This window comes from Electrophorus electricus, chromosome 16, assembly GCF_041902795.1.
Source record: "Electrophorus electricus isolate QZ-2024a chromosome 16, ASM4190279v1, whole genome shotgun sequence".
Lineage (NCBI taxonomy): Eukaryota > Metazoa > Chordata > Actinopteri > Gymnotiformes > Gymnotidae > Electrophorus > Electrophorus electricus.
Window position 1 is genome coordinate 19,959,692 of NC_137512.1, and position 23,101 is coordinate 19,982,792.

Sequence of the window (23,101 nt, forward strand, 5' to 3'; positions counted from 1 at the left end):
CCTGGAAGTTGTATCAGCTGACAGTCATATGATCACATCCTAAACACTACAGGAAACAAAACGTATCAGTCGGCAAGGAAGCGGCAGTAGTAATATGTGAACAAGGGCTGAAGTGTTTAAATGTGCAGATTTTATAACATAATATACAGTCGGTAAGAATATTTGCTAGATAGGTGTATAAAACTACTTCACAGTAACGGCTTCCGAACTTACGGTAAGTCACCGTGCACTCAATGAAATAGAACAGTGAATGAAAATCGTTAACGTTAGCTCACAGTGAAATGTATCTGTAGGAATTGCTTTTAGCTAGCAGTGCATAAACTTAAAACATTTGATCAAGGACATTTAATGGCATGTTACACGATCGTTCCTGTTATTTGTATACGTTTACCAAATGGGCTAGCTAATAAACGATTCAGAAGATTCAAAGTTATGGCTAGCAATTAGCTAACACCTCTAGGTTCTGAATAATGTTGGTTAGTTAACCCAGCTAGTTAGTTTGCTTATATTAATGATGTACTAACATGATTCAGTTAATAAAGGTCTTCAGTAGCCATTTGTTTAGGAGCTATATTCCGCAGGACGGTATATCCTCGGCAATTGGCTTGGCTACCCTTGAAACGTCATTTTAAACTTCCTGTAGTCTAAATGACTACGGTCAAGCTATCCGCGATTTAACGATTCACGGTCATCAAGGGGGCTTGGAGACAGTATAGACAGTGGGCTCCTACACTTATGTGATAATATAACTGTTTTGGCGTCATGGGAAATTTCTGAGAAATGAATAACTACAATCTCCAAACCCCATTACGGACTTTAATATGGATTTTTGAAAAATTGGTAAAGTAGTAACCCCTGCCCTGCACATTTGCAGCATTGTACAAGTGATAACCCGTTTTAGCTGACAGTCAAACCCTGTAATAAACTTCTGAGAAACATTAGAACCATATCGAACAGTTCTTATGAAGCTATTCAAATATATTATTATTTGAGTTTAATGTAGTGAAGCAAGTAAACTAGTCCAATCGAATAAACTATATTTTGTATTTATAAATGTAAACCTGCGTGTCTGCTCAAAGCGCTTCAAAAAATACGAAAGTCTCTGTTCCTCTTTTCTTAGGAAGCGTTAGTTTGCGATGAGCAGCGACCGTAAAATCAGGCATAGAAGTGAATTAAGATTAAAGTGCGGATGACCTGCTTTATAATAATTATATCTTGACCGCGGTCGTAAATGCAGCATGAGTATAAACGATTTTTTGCATGTTATAGGTCATAATCATTTTAACATAAAAAATCTATACTGTGGTTAAACTGACACTCTACATAACACAATATGAGCTGGACACCATCTAATGCTGAGGCTACTGTGTGACATTTGTACCCTTATACAGCATACATCCTTTACAACCTTAGTACACCAGCCAAAGGACATGACATTAACCTTTACAATAGGTTTCCATATGAATTGTATCGACATTAACTAGCATGTACTTCTAGCTCTCAAAGCACATCAGTCATCTGATCTGTTCAATTACATGGAATTATCCTACACTGTCATAGTTTTTAATGTTAGGTTGAATGAAAGATGAATTGTAGATCAAGTTTGATGTGTTGCACCAGTATTGTACTGTATTGCACTACATATAATTGACACTCAAGTTAAAAGCTATCTTGCCTGCCTGCCATTTCACTTACACAACATTAAAATGTTGCTTTTTAGTTTTTGATCAAATAGCCTGTAATGTGTCTTTGATGTTCAAAGGAAACATGGTCTTTGTTTACTAAGAAAGCTAATAAAAATAGTACCATCAATAATAGTTTATTTGTCTTTTATTTCAGTATCTGTGGGTGCAAGGCCTCCACACTGAAGCAGTCAGTGCATCCTGCAGCCCACTGGAACTGCCATGGAGTCAGACACGAACTATCAGGATGGTAACCAAATTTAGCTTGCATTAGGAGAGCATTTGCTCAGGTGCCTGCTTCTTATTATCTGGCACTGTGGTTTATAAAATCGTTTTAATACCATTTTGTTTTGTTCAGGTCAGTGGAAGATTTTGTTCTTTCCCTTGGTCCCATTAGAATTAAAAAGACTTATTCTCAGAGATTATGTAACTGTCAGCTTTGACATGCTTCTTGAGTATCATATTGGGGGTTTTGTTTTATTATCCCTGTGATTGCAATCAGATTCCCAAATACTTGCATATAATGTTTCCAAATAATCTGTCATACGTAGTTTAATATAGTGTTTAGGTATAGTGATATTGGATGGAAACAGGAAGAGAGGAAAAATGGATCATTTCTACCTTTTCCCAGGTCCACCTTTCTCTCCAGACCAGAGCCCAGTGGAGGAGGATGAAGCCCCTCATCCGGCTGGTCCTTCCCGTATGCAAAGCCAGTACGAGCGGATCGGGGGCAGAGCAGGATCCTCGTAAGCACTCTTATGGCGACTATCGGACATGAATCGTCTGAAGGTGTGTGTGTGTGTGTGATTTACTCTCAGGTGCTGATTCTTGTCTCTACAGGTTTTTTCAGACCTTGATTCATTTGCTGAAAGGGAACATAGGAACAGGACTGCTTGGTTTGCCTCTGGCAGTAAAGAATGCAGGCCTTCTGGTAGGATTTATTTTAATTAATTACATTGAAATAGGCTTGTGCATGGTATCTTTACTCTGGCTTTGCTGTCTTTCAATTGCAATGAAAATGTATATATCTCTAAATTAAACCAGCTCTGGAGCTGCTTGTATCTCTCAACCAAACTAGAGCTGCTTCTATGTTTGTGTTTTGATTTTTTCCTTATACTTTAAGCCAGTTTTGCTCTAACAAGACAGCATTCATAGTGCTCATGCCAATTTGAAGTGTATGTATTTCAGATGATGAGAAACCTTTTGTTTTGGTTGGTAATATTACAAATGCATGGCATTTTCCAGTTGATAATTCACTGATCTCAATCAATTTCTTTTGTGCAGATTGGCCCTCTGAGTCTACTGGTGATGGGCATTGTGGCCATACATTGCATGAACATCCTTGTGAAATGTTCGCATCATCTAAGCACTAAGTATGAATGGACTAAGATTGCTGTCATAATGCACAAATGGCAGTTTCTGTTGTATACCTCCCATTATGGGTTTGTTAAGAGTGTGTTGGCTCTCTTTTATCATCTAAGCAAGGGTGGGGCCTAGTTTTGTACTAGTACACCCATATTTGTCCTAGTTTTATAAAGTAGGATTGTGCTAATTAGGACATAAGTTTGTGCTCAGCCAGCATTGTAGGGCCTATTTTCCTGTGAACAGCCTGTAAAATACTTCAACTGTATACAATAGAGATCAATATACTGAATAAAAATATGTATACAAGTGCAAAACTAGTATTTGTACTTAAGATCTGGGAGTAAGCAGGTGAAAAGCGGCACTTGATGCACAAGCTCTCCCTGCCCCTCATTTTTATTTCTGTATCGATCAGACAAATTGTGCCTGGTCCAACACACTCACAATTTAAAGCCAATTTCATAAGTAGTCTGTGGAGACGACTTTCATGTGCATAATGTCTGCAAATGTGTCATTTTCAAATCAGTTATCCTGCATATTACTCCCTCGGTGTTTGGCTTGATTGCCTTTATTCCAGTCTGATCCAGAGACTGCACATATGATTACTGAAACACTTGAGCTAGAGAAATAGAAATAAGGTTTTTCTATCACTGCCATGACTGCCAAAGTTAAATGACATCCAGTCCCACATATGAGGTTCCATCAAACACTTTGTGTTGAGTTAACAAAGCATAAATTAACCTAAAATAAGTAAACGTTTGACTGGCTTCTTCCTTTTCTAGGTTGGGCAAACCATATCTGACCTATGGAGAGGCAGTAGAATATGGGATGGAGAATGTGCCTTGTTTACAGAGGCATTCTGTTTGGGGAAGGTGATGTATTATTTTGTTTGAACCGGATGCCATATTGGTTGACTGAACCAGAGGCCATATTGTTTATTGTGGTCTTGTACGTTTCCTTCTCTCCTCTGTCTTTTCAATGTTCATTAAAATCGAATGCAGTTCACATTTTCTGGACAAGTGCAGTCACTCGCATTGCCCACCCTACCTTTTTCTCTGAAGTATTTAAAAACCCTTAAATACCTTAAAAATCTCATGGTCATCCTGAAACATGTTTTGGCACTTAGTTCTGTCTTCTCCCCCATCAGGCATGTGGTGAATCTCTTCCTAATCATCACCCAACTAGGCTTCTGCTGTGTGTACTTCGTATTCCTCAGTGAAAATATCAAACAGGTCAGTAATATCTTCAGCTTCACCTCTTAAAGCTTCAGTGACAGTCAATAGCTTGCATCGCAAGAGTAAGCTTTGTTTTCTAGTATTACACATTTTCTTTCTGTTCCCCTTCCAAACCAACTATAAGCCACATTTGATAGCATGCATAATCTGCTGTATACTCACAGTGTACACGGTACAGAGCACTTTGCTGTATGATGTAATATTTTGTGGATAATGTTTTAGGCACATATGGCATCGAGCACATTGCGGTGTACAGCTGGGAAGTATTTCTGGGCAGTGTGTTCAAAACACCTTTAATAAAAAGTCAATCATATGGGTATGCTGATGGTATTATATTTGGGAAGCAGCTTGTCTTTTTCTGCTTAATACATTTACTGCTCAGTGTGGAGATGTGAGCTTTTGCCCACAGAGTGAGTTAAAGATATAAATTTGGCCTATCGGTGCTGAGCTGTCATTTCTCACCACAAGAGGACAGTATTGTCCTTTCATTGAAATCATAGTTTGTGCCAGCAGTCCAGTGAAAAGTAAACCTCCATGGCTAAGTAAGTTGTTTCCCATTGCTCATTGTGGAAATCAGATGATAAGCTCTCCTCATTAGAATTTTAATGGGCTCTTTTTTTTAAGTTTCAATATTTCTGATAAAATTCTAGGTGTAATGCACAAATATTAATTGTTAATTAAGCATAAATATTCCATTCATTTAAGTCTCATTTACCAAAGTATAAGAACACAGATCTATAAGCTTTTTATGTGATATATGTAAAACCTTTCAGTTTATATTAGTACATAACAGTGCATTTATGTCAGTAAAGACAGCAAAAGATAGAGCAAAGAGACTTTTACATTTCCTCTCAAATCATATCAAATTTTTTATTGTCACATCACTACAATACAAAAGACAACACATCTAGAAGATATCTCTTGGTGTTTTAGCATGAATAATATATAAATGTGACATACGTATTAAGTCTGTGAGGAATATGTTTAAACCATCACAGAAAACTAAATAACAAGTACCACAGAATGTTTCGTGCAGAACCTCATGTTGGGTCATGCTTTTTTTCAGGTGATCGAGGCTGCCAACGGGACCACACTGAACTGCAACACCAACGAGACTGCAGAGATGGTTCCCAGCTATGACTCACGCCTCTACATGCTCTTCATCCTCCCTTTCATCATTGCACTGGTCTTCACACGCAGCTTGAAGTGGCTCACTCCTTTCTCATTGTTCGCCAACTTGGTCATGTGTGCAAGCCTGGTGTTAATCTATTACTACTGCCTAACGGTACAGACACACACACCCCAAATGGACTGAATTACTGATGTGATGTTAGAACATCTAATGACATTTAATATAAGACATAAACACAGTTGAGTAGGGGTGGGCAATATGCCGAAAATATTATATCACAAAACCTCTAAGACATTTTCATGCTACATAATACATATTACAATGTTTAGTAGTTTTGCTAACAGTTTGGAACATACATAGTGCATCAGAATGGCAATGCCATTACTACCATCACAGTCATCACCTTGTATGTCATTTTTTTGTCACCAGTGGAACCACTAAATCATGTATAGACTCTCTATAATTGAGCTAATGTTTTTTAAATGAGCCAAACTTTTTCTTGCTTAGAGGGTTATGGAATAGATATGGTAATATCATATGCTTAGTATCACATGCTCAGAGCCTCCAGACTCATGAGCCGTCATGAGCTTGAAACGGCTAGGTTAGATTATAGGTGTAATATTTTTGGTGCTTATGTTGTGCATCATTGAACTTTTGCATTAGAACCACATTCCTACAAGCTAATAGCACACTCTCACTTGGTCACTGTTTCTAAATGTAACCACAGTGCCATATATTAAATACTTTTTCAGTGTGTTTTTTGTCTTTTATTTTTGTTTACTTTGGTTCATATTTGTAGAACAACTAGACATAATCTGAGGCATTTTGTAACAGAGACCATCATTTAGGAAGGTTAAATGGGTGCTCTGGCTGCTGTGCCAGAGAGCTGGCTCAGCATGTTTACCTCCTGACTTTGAGTTACACATTTTGTTATTCATTTATTTCATAAGGAATTTTTTTCTTTCTTTAGTAGTACCTGATTTCTTTGACTGTGTACAAGGCAAGGAAGCCTTCCCAGCTACATGTTCAGCTAAACCCTACCGACTCCACCACATCAATGCATCATACTGCTGGAAGGAGAATTGACAAAGCCAAGACCTCGCTCACAGGCCCTTCCCTGCAGTGTCAAATTCCTTTTTCAGATAACTATTCAGGAGAAATGCCTCAAATGCTTACAACAGCTCTAAATACATTTATGGCATTTAGCTGACACTTTTATCCAAAGCAGCTTACAATCATGACTGAGTACAACTTTTTGAGGGGTTTTTTTTGAGGCAATTGAGGGTTAAGGGCCTTGCTCAGGGGCCCAACAGTGGCAACTTGGTAGTGGCAGTGCTTGAACCAGCAACCTTACAATTACAAGTCAAGTACCTTAATCACTGAGCTACCACTGCCTGCATTCAAAATGCATGGACAATTGATTCATCTAGATGAGAATCTTTCAGTTAGGGCCCTTTTAGTTTGCCTTTTCAGATATTGTGGTGGTGTTGGGTTTCTTTGTTTCCCCTTACGCTCCCTTCTGAGGGGAGCCACTACTGTACTGATAAATGATGTGTATGTGGCATTGATTTGTTTTACTAAGTGTGCTGCCTGACGTGTTACTGAAATGTCTGCACTTCTGTGACATTTGTGTTCCATTCCTGCCTCTCTGCCTCTGCATCAAAGTGACATTCATATAGTTGTTTTTTTTTTGCCAAGCTGTTATGTTATTCAAATGCCTTTATCTGGGTGTGTGTGTGTGTTTGTTTGTTTGTTTGTTTGTTTTTCCCCCATTTTCAGCATATTCCATTCCCCATTGACCTTCCAAAGGTTGGTAGGGCTGTCGACTACCCTTTGTTCTTTGGAACAGCTATATTTGCCTTTGAGGGAATTGGTGTGGTGAGTTTTTATGTTACAGTATCTATAATATTTCTCTAATATTACAAATCATTACACCAGCCATTGCATCTGTGTTAAAACGTGTGATGTTTCTATGTCCCAAAACGTAGGTCCTGCCACTGGAGAACAAAATGCAGAAGCCACAGAACTTCCCCATGGTGCTGTACTTGGGCATGGGCATCGTCACCCTGCTCTATATCTCCCTGGGTACCATCGGCTACATCTGCTTCGGAATGCACATTGGGGGCAGCATCACCCTGAACTTACCTGACTGCTGGTGAGTTCACGCACTCTTCAGGGGGGGTTGCTTGTTTGTTTGTTTTGTTTGATCATTTGTTTTGATGAGCTGCCATTCTTCCACTTTTGCTGGATGTCTTCCCAGTGTAATGATTCATCCCAGACACGTGTTGTGTTAATATGTTCACCACATACCAGAGTGGAAGCAATCTGCCAGCCATACTGTAAGGATAGCTGCACAGGCAGGATGAAAAGCATCCGATGGCAAAACAAAATGCTTTCGTGGAGAAACCTGAGTTATCGCCTGGTGTAGTGGAGTCCATGTCCCGAACACTATCCCCACACCCTGCTCACAGCACTACAGGACAAGCTCGTCTCCTGTAATCTCCTCAAGATCTTGCCGTGCATTCTGATGTGCTTATTGGCCACAGGCAGACACACTTAAGCCACTTGATCACAGGGGAATTCAGTTTACGGGAGTGAGCCCATGAGTCAGAAGCTCTTAGGTTCTTGAGCCAGTCGCACAAAAGAGGTGGCATTGCGCAAGCAGGCCAGATGGGTCATCGACCTCTGGGAGGAAAGAAGGTAACTATAAAAGTAGCTCCAGAAACCAGGCACTGGGACCGAAATGTGTTCATCCTGTTCGGGCCTCTGAGTGAGCTGGTATTTACCGATGAAGATGCATCCTCATTGCAAATTACAAAAGGAGAGGCAGATGTTTCAATCATTCCGACCCACCCTTCTCTGTCAGGTACAATGAGCGACTCAGTGATGGGTATCTGGCAAGAGACCCCATGAATCATTCCTCATAAATACTTTCCATTAATGTGTGGTATTGGGTATTTCCATGACTGTTTGTGCGTTCACATCCCTGTTGATCAGCCAAGTTCAGTTTTATGATCTATTTTAAATCCAGTTTCTTCCAGTTTTGTGCATCCAGACATCGCTGTGAGCCCCTCAAAGCCTAGAATCATAACTAAACCGAGGCATATAATCCTGCCTCTGTTAACATATCTCTGAGCACATGCTTGTGACTTAAAGCACTATTGTGTAAGTAGTTCGTTCTTGGAAAGGCCTACCCACCATTTAGAATGAATCTAAGGAAAAGAAAGATAATTTGGGGCCTGTCATTTTGTTCAACTTAATCATACTGAAATAAATGGAAGATATTTGATCCTAAATCCTGCTCTAAATCCTGAATACTGATCCTTTTCTAAGGGGGTGAGCATGTTGTAAGCCAGAATACACAACACATGGCATGTGCCACCTATTGAAATTGCATTATAGATCAGCAGAATGTTTTCTTTGTAAATGCTGACCCAGGATTTTTGCTGTTGATCTCCCGCTTTTGTGCCTGGCTCTTTAGGATGTATCAGTCGGTGAAGTTGCTCTACTCATTTGGGATATATATCACCTACGCGCTGCAGTTCTACGTGCCGGCCGAGATCCTTATCCCGCCAGCAGTGTCACGAGTTGGTGCCCGCTGGGAGCTGCCTGTGGACTTGAGCATCCGTACGGGCCTAGTCCTCTTCACATGTGAGTGTGACCATCAAATTCTACCTGTGCACACGCACCCCTAACCAAACCAACATGCTAGAGTTGAAGTCCATGGCAGCTTTGCCCCAAACCCACGTGGTTATGCAGTAAATCAGGATTAACTGTCGGGGGAGTGGGGGTGGGGGCACTAAAATTTTATCCACTAGCGTTTTATTTGCTCTTGTCCCGACGTATCCATCCCGGGACTGCGTATCCCAGGCCGACGTGTATACATACACACAAACATGTATATCAAACAGCAAAGCCTGGTGCCCACCCAACGCAAGGCTGGCAAGGAACCACCAACAAGGGAGACCTCCCAGTATGAGGGAGAAAGGCGGAGTCCACACCTCTCTCGGGGCAGTCCGGTTGTGCTCCTTGGCGGGTCCTTCTGCTCCAAAGGTGCAGCTACGACGTTCTGCGCCAAGTCCAGAGGCGTGGCTATGTCGTTCAGCGGCAACCACTTTCTCGGAGGGTCGCAGCCTAAACAACTGCACAGTGGGCACACACAACAACAAACAAACGCACTTGATATCACACACAAGGCACGGATACACACAAACGGATGTGCCTGTACACACAAAAGGTGCTGTAATGCAATGTCCACTGGGAGCACAAGCGCTGGAGGCGTGTCCTTGGTTGGAGGCATGTCTTTGACTGGACATGCAGAGGTGCACGTCTGCTCCGGCTCTGAACGTGCTACTCCCCTTCACGGTCCTCTTTTGCCAGTTGCCCTAGGAGCGCCACAGAGGCAGCCCACCTCCTGGGCTTTTTACAAACCCTTCCTGTATTCCTGGCGTGTCCACGGAAGAGGAAGAACCAGCCCAAAACAGATTTGGCAAGCAGTATTACAGACCAGTAAAACATCTTATATCTAGTGTATGACCATGTGAATGATTTGGAAAGTCAACATGTTGTATTAAGCTAAAACAGTTAAGCACAGTGAAACACTCAGTTCAATCTCAGATCAATAGGGCAACAGTTGAATGCTTCAGTCTGCTATAAAACTAATGTGTAAACAATTAAGCTTTCAACCGACAGGACCATGATTCTAAGCACAAGGCCAAAGCAACACAGAAGTGGTTGAACAGCCATTAAGTCCCTGTCACAATTTGCCATTGCATTTTGTAGAGATCACCTTCATTACACAAAACTTGTGCACATTAATTCAGTGAGGCTTATATAAAGCTAGACCGGACATGTTGTGATGTTACTTATAGTTTTGTACGTGGGGGGGGGGCATTAACTATTAAAGCCCGCAAACCAAAGGCCACCTCTGTTTCCTGCTGGATTTCTCTTTTTCCGTCCATGACTGAATTCTACACTTAGTCATAGACCTATTGACAGGTAGTCAGTGAATAAATGTTCTGGTTTATCATCTGCTGGAGGATGCCTCGATTACATAGATTAAACTAGCTAATCCACCACAGATCCTGATTTGAGTTATCAAACCTCATCCAGTCTACCCCCACTTCTTGTGCTAGGGAGTTTCAAATGGATCGCTTCGGAAGTACCTAATCAAAGCTTGCACTAGCTACAGTGTGTTATCTTTTCTGCAGAGTGACACTTTAGCTGAGTATTTGGTACTCAATAATCCATCAGGTTCAAGCAATTTGTGGATGCAGCTGTTCCTGTTGTTTTGGAATAAGAGAGAGGCTAGAGCTGGCTTTTCAAAACATGCTTTATTAAAAATTGGTGTTCCCATCATTTGTCATCATGCCTAGTATGATCTCACTAATAGCTTCGCTGTAAATCTTTCCTTTTCTGTGGCTTCTCACCAAAGTCACCATTGGTTAAATCTTCGAAAATCCTGATAAATATTTTTTTTGAATAAGGAAACTCAGTATAGTCACATTTTCTAATGCTTAAATGCTTTTTATCAAGTTTTATGACTTTTATCTTTACAGGATCTTAGAAACAGTTGGAATGAACTTGAAATTGCAAATAGTTCTAAAGGTGAAACATATTAAGGCTATTGTTATGGAAATATGATTTGAATATAAAAATATATATAAATATATATATAAAATATATATAAAAATATACCAAAGTATGTATGACCACACCAAGTTTCCCATTTTCAAACAGCCATAATTAATTGCCTCCCTGGGATGTGTTTAAGCGCAGTTAGAAACTGCAGAGAAGCAGTTTGTTTCTTAGGGCAGAAGCTAAAGTTAAGGTTATGCTAAGCATACTTACAAATGATAAGTTTTAATAAGTTGCGGATAGAGAAAAGTCTAACTGGATTATTTCACTGTTCATGCTATCATCCAATAGATCCATCATCGTTTCTTTTTGTGGACCCATCACTTAATCTAGGGAGATCTTTTGTAAATTTGTTTATCTTGAAATAACTTTTAAAAGCCCAGTACTTCCAATGCACTCCATAAGTATTTGAACAGCGACACAGTTTCAGGTTTGTTGGCTGTATACACCAGCACACTTGTAGGTTTGAAAATGGGACTGAAGTTAGTGTGTGGACTGTCTGCTTTATTTGAACAGTCTGTATAACTATGTTGGGTGGACCACATTTTAATTATTATTATTAATTTTTTTTTTTTTAAATACAATCCTTTGTTGCCCCCCCAACATGGAGTCAAGTTATGGACCACAGTGCATGCAACCTCAATTTGTGGGGCTTCACCAGCTTTGTTTTTTCATTAATTAAAGGGAAGGTTCATTTTATTTTATCCCATTGAGACGGCTTCTGTTTAATCAAATGATTTACACACGCAATAATGCCTGCTGTTCCTTCTCTCAGCTGCTGTATGACTGACCATTGTGTAATATTAACAGTGCAAGGTTCACTAGGTTCCACTAACTCTGAATAAAGCATCACTGAGCCAATACACATCACTGTCCTATTCAGTGCAGAGTGCCAGGTAAAGCGGGGCTTTCTACAGGAGACGAAAGGTTTGACCATAAACTGGTGTGTACAATAGGATCCTTACATCTCAAATATAAGATTGCATGCAGAACTGTCGCTTGGTTCACAGTTCAGATCAACCAGGTTAAAGAGCAACTGCGACCAGCTGATGGCATGAGTGTATAGAATAGTAATCTAACTAGAAACTCCTAACTAGAGGATTGTCTTCTGTGATATGAGTGCGTACCAGTAGGTTTGCAGGTAAATTATAGTCTTGACTGTTGTTTGAAACATGATGCCATGTTGCTTGTCTTTTATTCAAGGGTAAAGGAAATGCTTGTGTTGAGTGCATGTTTGAACACACATTGATTGCTGATGGCATGCCATACATGATTACTGGGACATTATTAAGTTACATGCAAACAAAGCCTTTAAACTTAAACCCTATTATTATTAGTAGTAGTAGTAGTAGTAGTAGTAGTAGCAGTAGTAGTAGTAGTAGTAGTAGTAGTAGCAGTAGCAGTAGTAGTAGCAGTAGTAGTTATATTTATATTTATAATACATGTTTGTTTGTTTTTAATCCCCTTTTAGAAAAGCCTACAATGATTACATTTTAATGATTACATTTTTAAATTCTATAAATTTTTTGGGGGGGAAACACAGAAATGTTATTTTGATGGTTTGTTTTTACTATTACGCTATTGAGTTTTCTGAGGCTGTAGCTATTAATTTTCCAGAACAATGCGTTACATAAAACCTAGCCCAAACGTTACTGGAAGCCTCTTAGCTTCACTTTTAAGTATCTTTTCCTGCTATTCTCCAGTAAATAATAAATATCTGAATTCAGAGGCATGCAATACCAGGGAATCCTGTAGCCTTAAGCAGATCTTTAAGAACCTTATATTTTGATTTTTATTAGCTAGTATCCTGACCCTCCCCTGAAGGTATCATGGTCAGCTCCTTGAGTCTTCAGTGATCAGAGTCTCAGGCCCTCTGGCACATTTCTCACTCTCTGTATTCGTTATACCTTTACCTGGCAAATGCCAATTAGAGTGCATAAACATGTGGCTAGTTTACGCGATGATGTGAGATGGATCCCCTCTGAGGGGATATAGCTAAAACGAGCATGTCAAAAGATCCTTGATCTCCAGCTCCATAATGAGTGCGCTGCTGCATGACTCTTGCCCTTGGGTGGAAGGAGCATTTAGCAGAAAGTCTTTATGAAGACCATTTGTCCTCTGTGCTGGGGGATCTCGACTCTTCTTGAGATCCCTTTGAGTTGAGCAGACAAATTAACATTCCTTCATCTGCTGCACTTGGAGCTCTTGCCCAATACCCAGGCTTGTTGGTTTTTTCCTCCATACCTAATGGACCTTTCACAAGGCTCTATGCTGTGCTTTGGGCCACTGTAGCAAGCCTTTGCCTTATAACTGGCCTGTCAGCAGGCAACATGGAGGTTTATTGTAGCGCATGAATAAACAAATAGATCTCTGCCTCCCTCTGTCTGTACATTATAGTACTCAAATGAAAAGCTTGTAGAAATGCAAAGCAAGAGAGACCAGAAGCAGAGTTTTACCACTTACCATGTCATCTTTGCACTCTGAAGCTGACCCAATTTAATGCTTACTGATTAGAAGAAGGCTACAGCAGTGATGTCTCCCTCTAGCTGTTGCTATTGTCCTGACTGAAGATTGTCTTAAGTGACTAATACAGCAGAAGACACGGTGACTCTGAGTGGGCTCTGGCAATGGGGGTGATTCTGTCATTTATAAAGACATTTTTGCCACTTAAATCATGTCACGGCTCACTATGTCAGCCGAGCTGTTTTTCAAAGCGTTGGCGCCATCATAAACATCTTTTTCATGAAATACGTGAAAATGTAATTTGCCCATTTATTGTGTCTGATTTCAAATCAAATATTCCAAATTAATGTCTTATTTGGAGCATTGTTTGCCTACTGTGGTCCCCACCCCTACCTGGCACATAGGATGATAAAGGTTTAAAATGTGCCAGTTTGTCTTAGTTAGCTTTGTTTTGGGCTGCTGGCCTGGTTATCATCTGATATCATTGGATTGTGTTGCCCTTATCATTAACGAGTCCTTATAAATTTTGCTTTAGGTGGTTCATTTTTATCAAAGTGGTAAGTGATACCAAATAGCTACTTCTGAAGCTCACCTGGTAGTGCAGGTAGAGCAAGGTATTAACAACACAAATGTCATGGTTCCATGTAGATGCATTGCAAAAACACCAAGCCTACTGCCTATCATGCGGTCTGCAGATCTTTGATAGGTTTTTTCTGTGTATGACCATTAACCGTAACTGTAATTCCTTTGAATGTCAGTAGCATAACTTTGTGTTTAAAAAGAAAGTTTTAAATGTCAGTAATATAACTGTGAAGATCACCACATGAACAATGACATATGTAAAAAATACTTGCTTGCTTGCAAATAACCAGTGTTCCAAAAGGGACATGATGTTTTGAGCCACAGAGTCTTTCTCCAAACATTGCTCTCTGAAATTCAAGAGGTGTGTAGAAGTAGTGGACTATGCTGCTGGAATGACCATAAAGAAAAACAAAAATGTCTACTGAAAAAATGCATTATTGTCATTTAGTGCTGAATATGAAATTGTGTCTCAATTCTGTCTGGTTCGTAAATACCACCATTCTTGTGAAAGGCTCATCATTTGTAATGGTTGTTCTGAATTAGTTCAGTTGAATTTGTTTTGCCATTGTCTATAAAGCTTGAAAAATAATTCACCTATTTAGCATAGTATGTTACTCTTGCAGAATTAGAGGAGCTCTGAATAGAACTCCCAATTAAATCCCAACAAATATCAAAATATTAAAATTTTGTTGTCGTATAAATGGAAAGTTGTTGGAGTAAACCTGGATTTTTTTTTACCTGTGCTGATAATAATTGATTTGCATTGACCCAGCAGACTGACAGTCTTCAACCTACAACACTTTTATGTTGACCTAGTTTCTGTTCATCACTTTATTATGATTTGTTATGCATGGGGCTTCTCCATATCCTAGCTGTATGCATCTTGTATTAGGCTCCCATTAGAATTAATGACACTGCAAGATGCACTGTGAATGTGTGCGCACCATATTGCATGTGCATCATAGTGCTTGTGTGTGCTTGCTTTTGTTCAGAACAGTGTTTTTTAGGCTCTTGTTTTATTAGTCTTTTTGTGTGCCTCCAACTTGAGACAAAGAAATGATGTCTTGTTGCTCCAACAAATCAACAAATCATGACTTCAGTGTCAACACATTTTTCTGTGTTTGTGTGTGTATGTAGGCTTCAGAATGATTTGAGCATTATAAGGCTGACCTTAATCCCCCCACCCCTTCAATTAAAAAAGCAGTGTCTTTCTGAGCATAGTCCAGAAATGTTGATGGAAATGCTTCTGATTAGGTCATCAAAGTCTAGACCATGGCTTTTCTCTGGTGTTTCTCATGGCTGCATATTTTAGCTTGTCCTTTCTTTGTTCTTGTGTTATTCTATTTCATCCCTTTCCTTTTGCTCCAGTGTTGTCAAGGCTGTACTGTAAAGCAGGCTTAACAGAGTTATAAAGCTGGAACTGGCTTTAATGAGTCCCAGGTTTGTTTGTTTGTTTTTTTTTTGTTGTTTGTGTCCTGCAACATGTGTATCTGACTGGGTTTAATCCACTATCAAATACAGATTTGTTTAATATGTTGATTTAATATGTTGATTTGTGTCTGGCAACATCAAATCCAAAGTTATACTTTATCAGTTTTGCACAAAACCAGCCAATTGCTGTTTGGTTTGCAAGGAGGATTTGGGTAAAGCAGTACATACTGTATTCTAATCCCCACCTGTTCACCACCCCCCATTCTTCTCATGCTTGTGGCTTTAGGTACAAATGAGGTAGCAGTGGTGAATTTGCCATGAAAGAAAGCTGGAGAGATTGTGGTGAGTAAGTGGCCTGACAAGGAGAAATGGCACACATTTCAAAAGATGATGTTCCGTCTGTTTGAGAGCCCTTGTTCACACAGTGCCATACTGATCTGGCAATATTACAGTAGACAAGCACATTCTTAGTGAGGGGTAAAGTGTCTGGGCTTGTCTAGTGTATGTCTGTGCGTCTGCAAATATGTACTTATGAGTTTGAGGCGGTGCTCTTACTGGAAAACGGAGTACACTCTGTCTCTCTCTCTGTGGGTGTGTGTCTGTGTGTGTGCGCGCGGGTGCGTGTGTATGTATGTGTTAGTGCGCGTGTATGTATGTGTGTGCGTGTGCGCATACACCACTCTCTCATGTTCTATCCACTTTTGGGGAGTGCACTGTCCTCACTGGCAGAACAGTAACAGGTGAGGGCCAGGGCTTTTCTCCAAAGCTGCTGAAACCGACCTGCAAATGACCCCCTGTGTCTCATCACAGTAAAACTCAGACCTCTGTTAAAAAAAAAAAAAGTATACCCCAGAACCAAGAGGTCTAAGAAAGGCAGCTGATGAAGGCTAAATGTTCTCTGAAATACTTCTTGGACAGGAGTGTAGTTACATGATCACCTTTAGTTTATGTGTATGTGTGCATTTGTGCTGTTATTAATAATACCTGAAATTAGACCATGACTTTATACAGCTACACTTTATAATTTAAGCAAACAAGTGACAGACTGTGGAATTGTAATAGTAACGTAAAAACAGTGGTTGTGTTTCTGTTGGGCATTGATATACAGTCCTTGTTTCTAGGGGTATGTGGGCTGTTTTGCCTCCTCTCATCCAGTTTTCCAGAGATGAGTAAGTATTCCGTGCAACCAAAAATGGATGAAACATGCACTCGGTTAAGCCATACCCAAAGACCTAGGTCTGTTATAAACAGTCTGTCAAACATGGTGATTCTCTGAAATATGGACAGTTCTGAGCAGCCATGGATAGGTGCCATACTTGATGATCCAGTAGCCTGAAGATATACATGTTTTCATTTCATACATTTTTTTAGTTGAGTTAAATGTCTTGGCTTGACCTGAAAGGGTTTTAAGTGGCATGAACAAGGTTGATATGACTCAGTAAGATTTATAGAGTTCAAGCGATCTCTGATGGCCTGGACCTAGATGTTTGATTATTAAGAATCAGGTAGCATTCTTGTTCAAGTAGCCTGTATTTGTTTTTTTTTGTTTTTTTGGTCTTTCTGTCATTCTGCAATGGTTTCTGGTCTAGGATTTCAATCATATAGTTCTGACAAACTGAAAATGAAGTTTCTCTTCTAATTTAAAAGGTGTTTTTCCTCTAAAGCATGTTATCTATTTGCAGTTGCCAGTTACCCCTCTCTCACACTTTTACAAAAATGGAACTATTTGTTACCTTACAGGCTGAAATTTTATAAATTGAAGTAGTGCAATTTCATAAATCTTCAATCCCCTGCCACATCACTGGCATGGCCCCGAATCTCACCCTTCGATTTACAGATGGGGAACCCATATGATATCATGATGACCCAATCCCTAAAAACATAGTCCTATAATTATAAGGTGCCAGATTTTCTGTAAGAGCCATTTAATGATCACAATATTTAATATAGTATTCTACAGTTATTCATTTTAATTAGATTTTTATTAGATAAATGCCAGAGAAAAGTATATAACTATTATTTTAAATTGAGTTTTGTTTAGGTTTTTTTGTTCTTTTTTGTAGTTTCCTTAATGGTACTTTATTAGTTAATACTGAACCTTGCACTCTTGCCAACTTGCAGTCCTCTTCACCTTGGTACTTTTGGTTACATCACATTTGGCTGTTGAATTATCACTTTTTGCTAACAAATAGATTGCCTTGGACTGATCTCTGGGCCAAATCTTATGGCTAAGCCATATAATATTTAACACATTGGCAAGACATCAGTGGAACTATAATATGTGCATCTCCTTATAGTCTTGTCCTATGCTGCTGGCTGCATGCCTACAACTGCCATTCCAGATGCATGTGGTAATCTACTAGTCCCAATTTTGTTATGGGTCAAGTACTATTGAGTGCTAACTCCTGCTTTGTCACTGAGCACGTGTTAGGTTGCACACTGGGCTGCTGGGTATACATGTGCCTGTGCTCTGCTGATTGGTCGCATGACTGTTTGTACCTCTACTGGCCATGTTGTGACTGTAGCAAGCATATCAAGGATTTTGCCTAAGTCTCTTGTGGCTCTCACTTCCGTTTTGATTTGGCTGGATGTAATGATGGAGTTAGTAGGCCCTCCGCTGCACTTGTGTCTTCAGCTCTGCCCTGCAGCAGCACTCATTTAGCCGCATGCTTCTCTCGGTCATCTCACTGCTGAGGCCCTGCGATGCAAGAGTTTTCCATACCGTCAGAGACTAAAATGAGACTGGAATTTCTTTAGCTCCAGTTTGCTACCTGGCAAATCTGACAGCCCTTTGAAGGGAGAGATTGGTATGGGTTGGAGTCTTGACATAGATGCCTGGCGGCTCCAAGCAGGCACACAGACCAGATAGTTGGGGTGTGTTATTAGGGTACCATTTTTAGGAATTATGTTTTGGAAGGTGGTCTCTAGTTGAATATCAGTGTGAGGGATCAGTCATTACTGTTACTCGTGTTGCTGTCAGTGCATTCATTCAGATGCCAAGGGTCAATTTGTCATCTTATCAAGCAGACAGACTTCCAGAGTCTGCTGACTGCTATGCTGCTTGATGACTTTATATGGGGCTTTAATATTCTCCAGCTCAGTGCTGAATTTCTGCTGCATATATGCTGTAGATACAAAAAATATTCTCTGCCCGAATTGCAGATTTATTAAAACTGCAACAGCAGCTCCACATACAAAACCACACCCAACTTTAAACAGGTTTAACAGAATATCTCACAGTTACTGATTGTGTAAAAGCAAAAGGTAGTTTAACCAATCAGTTTCAAACAACTTTGTCACCTTCCAAAGTGTGTATAATATTCAAAGTTTTCCCTTACTAAAATATAGAAATTAAGTTATTTGAGGCTGATGAGAAAACAAACACAATAGATGCTGCATATAAATAAATGGTGGTGGAGGGGGTTTGAGAAAATAAGTGTTTATTTTTATTATTACTCACCTTTCTTAAACTCAAGGATGCTTTACAGACAGAAATCATGCTGTGTTTATGAACAACCACATGGCATGTAGTGTAGCCACATAAATTAACTGATTGAAGCACATATTCATTCATTTCAGACATCAAGTTCTGAACAATTTTTACCTCTTTTATACCCGCTTTCTCTATTGTCTGAAGATTTGCCTATACACTCCTCAGAACAAGATTTACTGATGTTCTCATCTGTACTTAAATACATTTGCACGTAAGTATGTTTGTCAAACTTGCTGCATAGGGAACTCAAGTGCTTGCCTTTTTAAAAATGACTTCAACAGACCTCGTTCATTTAAAATCACCAAAGTTAGAAAGTCAGGTTCTTTGTTTCTCTGTGTGACTCTGTGTCTATGTCCGTCTCTCCCTGTTTCTCTCTGGAAGAGAAAAAAGATATGTTGACTTCACACCGCCACCATTACATGGCTAGGTTATCTAGGCTGATCTGTTTAAAGGAGATCCAGGGCTGTGACTATCATAACTATCAGGAACAGGCCTCTCTAATCAAAAGCAGTCTCTCTTGGCTTTTTTTTTCTCTCTCTTTTCAAGAGCTCCCTGCCTAAACGCTTTCAGAAGAAGGTGTACAAATTCCTTTCTTGGGATGTGGTCGTGACTTAAGATGGCCAGCGCTGGTCTTTGAGCAAACGTTGTATGTCTGTTGCTGCAATCTGCATTTGGCCACGAAATAGCAGAGGATGTAGAGAAATAAGAACACATAAGGCAGCGAGAGCCCCAGCTGTTGTTCTTGCAGCCCAAACCACAAAGCAAGCTAAAGGTCCTTTTAATGTGAACTGTGTGGCAGGTTATAGTGATAAATTCAGATAGACAGCTATGAAGAGAGGGGGGGTCCACCTCAGCGTGCTGTTAAATGTGTTGTTGTGAACACTTTGCAGGCTGATTAAGAATGCAACAGTGACAAACGTTTTCTGAGTATTGCCCTTCTCTAAAGAGGAACTCAAATCCTTGTTGATTTACATATGATTGTGGATAGATCTCTCAGTTCTCCTTGTCACAATAATGATCACCTCTAAAGCTGCAGGAACTCTCCATTTTCCTTGTGTGTTATCAAAACGACAAGTCATTTCCTCTGAACAATCATGTTTATGCTCCTGCAGAAGTGCATTAGATAAGAACCATAATGCATTAGTTTCGTTTTTACACGTCCTTCAGTTAAATTCACTTTACAGTAGCTTTAAGCTCTGTTTACTTTCCTCTCTCCCCCCCTAGGGTGGCTCTGTTACCTTGTGCCTGACATGTGGAAAATCTTCAAACACCTGGCTTTGGTAGACAATTTGTCTTCTCTGTGCCCAAGAGTTTATGATTTGACCTAAAGACCTGCTTACAAAACAACCAAAAAGATCTCTTAGTTTTCCAGTCCTTAGGGTGAGTTGTAGTATGTCACCAAAAACATTTAACTTCCGATCCCATTCTAGCTTCATTCGACGATTTCTCAGAAATCTAACACAGGCAATAGGGGAATAGTTCAAAGGTTTTTTTTTTTTTATCAACCACTCTTATTGTGCGTCAGACTTGCTTGACAAGTAATTGCAAGAGACAGAAAGCCGCTAAGTGGGCAAGTGTGTTCATGTTTGGTGAGAGTTCACAATGTGAGCTTTTGGAGATTTTGCACATTTTACGATCTTGTTGTGGCACATGGTGTGAAAAACAGAGAGTGCACTGCTGCAGGAATGGTGTGCACAAAATAGTCAGTGGATTCGGGCTATCTGAGCTCCCTGCTTCAACCCCCATGAACCCCTTACCCCCCACCACCACACACACATACACAATCCTCCATAAAGTCCACTGATTTATGATTAACCCCAGAAACAACAGAATGATGTGACTTTGTCCCTCTGCTCTCTTCCTGCAGGCGTGTTGGCTATACTAATTCCAGAGCTGGATCTCGTCATCTCGTTGGTGGGTTCTATTAGTAGCAGTGCCCTGGCGCTCATCATCCCTCCCCTCCTACAGATCTTTACCTTCCACACGGAGGGCCTTTCAGGCTGGGTGGTACTCAAGAACCTTGTCATTAGTGTTTTTGGCCTGGTGGGTTTCGTGGCCGGAACCTACATCTCTATTGTGGAGATCATCTCACGAAGCCATTCTAAGCACGTTGATTCCTACCTTCAGTTCATGTGATTACCAGACTTTTATTTTGAAAATTTAGAGCCTTGATATTTGCTTACCATTTGGCCTATTACTTTTAATTATATCATACTTGATGATTTTTGTTTAAAAATTACATGTTGCTTCTTTACAGTAAACGTTTGGACCTTAAGTGACTCTCTCTCTCTCACACACACACGCGCACACACACTTCATTTTAGACATGCTTGGGGCGAAGACTGTGTTAAATCTGCCAGCTACAAACCAAGTTGTAATTTTGGAGCCCAGCACTCAAAATTTTGAAATTTGTTTAAAAATAAAAATCAGAAAGAATGATGCTATTTAAATGATTAGTAATGGCCAAATGGGCTCTTGTATGTTTACAGAAAATAAAACATAACAAATATATTATGTCATTGGTCAGTGGTTTCTATTTATTTTAGTTAAAATTAAAAAAAAAATTTGTTTGATACTTTTTCTATCAGCATTTTCTTTTTTTCAGGTCTAAGCTTATTGAAAACCGTGTACTTTAAATTGTTTACAATTATTGTAACTGTAATTATTTGATACTTATTATTTGGTGTATGTTTAGTTTATCAATTTGTTTGTTTGTTTTTTCTAATTACAAATGTGATCAGAGGGTTTCATTTACCTGTTTCAAACTGCCTTTCTAATGATGAGTCTCATATGGAGCAAAGATCATCATATCTCAGTTGGCAAAAAAAGGTTACTTGTGATTATCTTAGAAAACAGGAAAACCAGGAACCAAACATGATTTTATAGAAACAAAGTCAAATGCTTTTTAGAATTCAAATCAGTAGTATAAATGTTCAATAACTGTTCTGTCTTAATGAGTCCATAAGAAAATGGTTTGGGTTCAACTGGTAGTTGTTCATGTTTTTTGGTTGGTTATTTTTGTTTACTTTCTTTGTTTGGGATGGGGGGGGGGGCATCTGTCTGCCTTGTGCATTTATACAGCATAGGTGCCAAAGGATATGTGAGAACTTGATGTAAGGTTCCAGTTCATGAGTTGTATTTAATATAAAACTGATATACTGTTTTTGTTGCAGTTTTTTTTATTGTTTGTAGCAGTTAGAATTTAATGTAGTTTAGTTGGGGTTTTAATATAAAGCATATTTGCACACTGCAAATAGAAGCACTATAAAAATTTGTATTTGTAATTTTTCTCTCTTACATTTCACCATGTAAACAGTGTATTATCATTGATTGTATGTTTGATTCTGTATGTCTAAACAAGACATTTAAAGCCACAATTGTTTGTACTGTGTCACCTCCCAACACATGCTGTTACCTCCCATTGGCCTTGCTCTCTCAGTGTTCTGTGGGAAAGCAAAGTGAAATAAAACCTACTCTGGTCGTGAGATCATGGAAGGTGTCACAGGGAATCCTCATTTTTAACCTTTTTTTTTTTAAAGCATGTTGTTTCTGCAAGTAGTGGTCAATGATGGCCTGCAAACATTGTTAGCAAGCTGTTTTCAGTGTCTCTGCAGGCATTGTGCAGTACTTAGCTCAACACTATGGTCATTCATATTTCCCTTGCTCATATCTTTACCCAAAATAATAATACCATTGTTGCACCAGATGTAGACTGGAACATAATCCATATGAAAATATGTAAGCATAGAAAAATATCAAAATAATTTTTCATCCAAGACAAAGTGACTGATAGCCTGTGAAAAGTTAGATTATGTATTTTGCACCTATGCTCCACTCACTTCTTGCAAGGTGTCTGGCTGGCATTACTACGGAAAACAGTTCTAGCACGTCTAATTGTTTCCTTTATTTTGTTATCCCTCAACCTCATATGCTTGTTTTCTGGATAATTAAATGAGTAGCTTGCCTAAAACGTGAACAGTATAATGAAGGCAGACCTGAAAAATCAAATTTTAGTATATTCTAGTGTAGAATATACTACTAATGTTCTCTTTGTATTATGTACTGGTAAGATTCCAGACTAAAA

The 23,101-nt window shown here is 39.5% G+C and overlaps 1 protein-coding gene across 2 annotated transcripts; it reads left to right on the forward strand.

Annotated features, from left to right (window-relative positions):
• The first annotated feature begins 50 nt into the window (after window positions 1-50).
• Window positions 51-22,502, forward strand: slc36a1 (solute carrier family 36 member 1). Of its 2 annotated transcripts, XM_027003651.3 has the most exons (12): window positions 51-214; window positions 1,840-1,932; window positions 2,314-2,428; window positions 2,523-2,613; window positions 2,967-3,055; window positions 3,827-3,916; window positions 4,192-4,276; window positions 5,346-5,564; window positions 7,191-7,289; window positions 7,400-7,566; window positions 8,893-9,062; window positions 20,885-22,502. In XM_027003651.3, exons 2-12 carry the CDS (start codon window positions 1,905-1,907, stop codon window positions 21,151-21,153), a joined length of 1,422 nt encoding a protein of 473 aa, XP_026859452.2. In that variant the 5' UTR covers window positions 51-214; window positions 1,840-1,904; the 3' UTR covers window positions 21,154-22,502. The 2 variants fall into 2 exon arrangements, with proteins under 2 accessions (XP_026859452.2, XP_081555306.1); XM_081699180.1 differs by lacking the exon at window positions 51-214 and having other exon boundaries at window positions 1,905-2,040.
• Window positions 22,503-23,101: the final 599 nt, after the last annotated feature.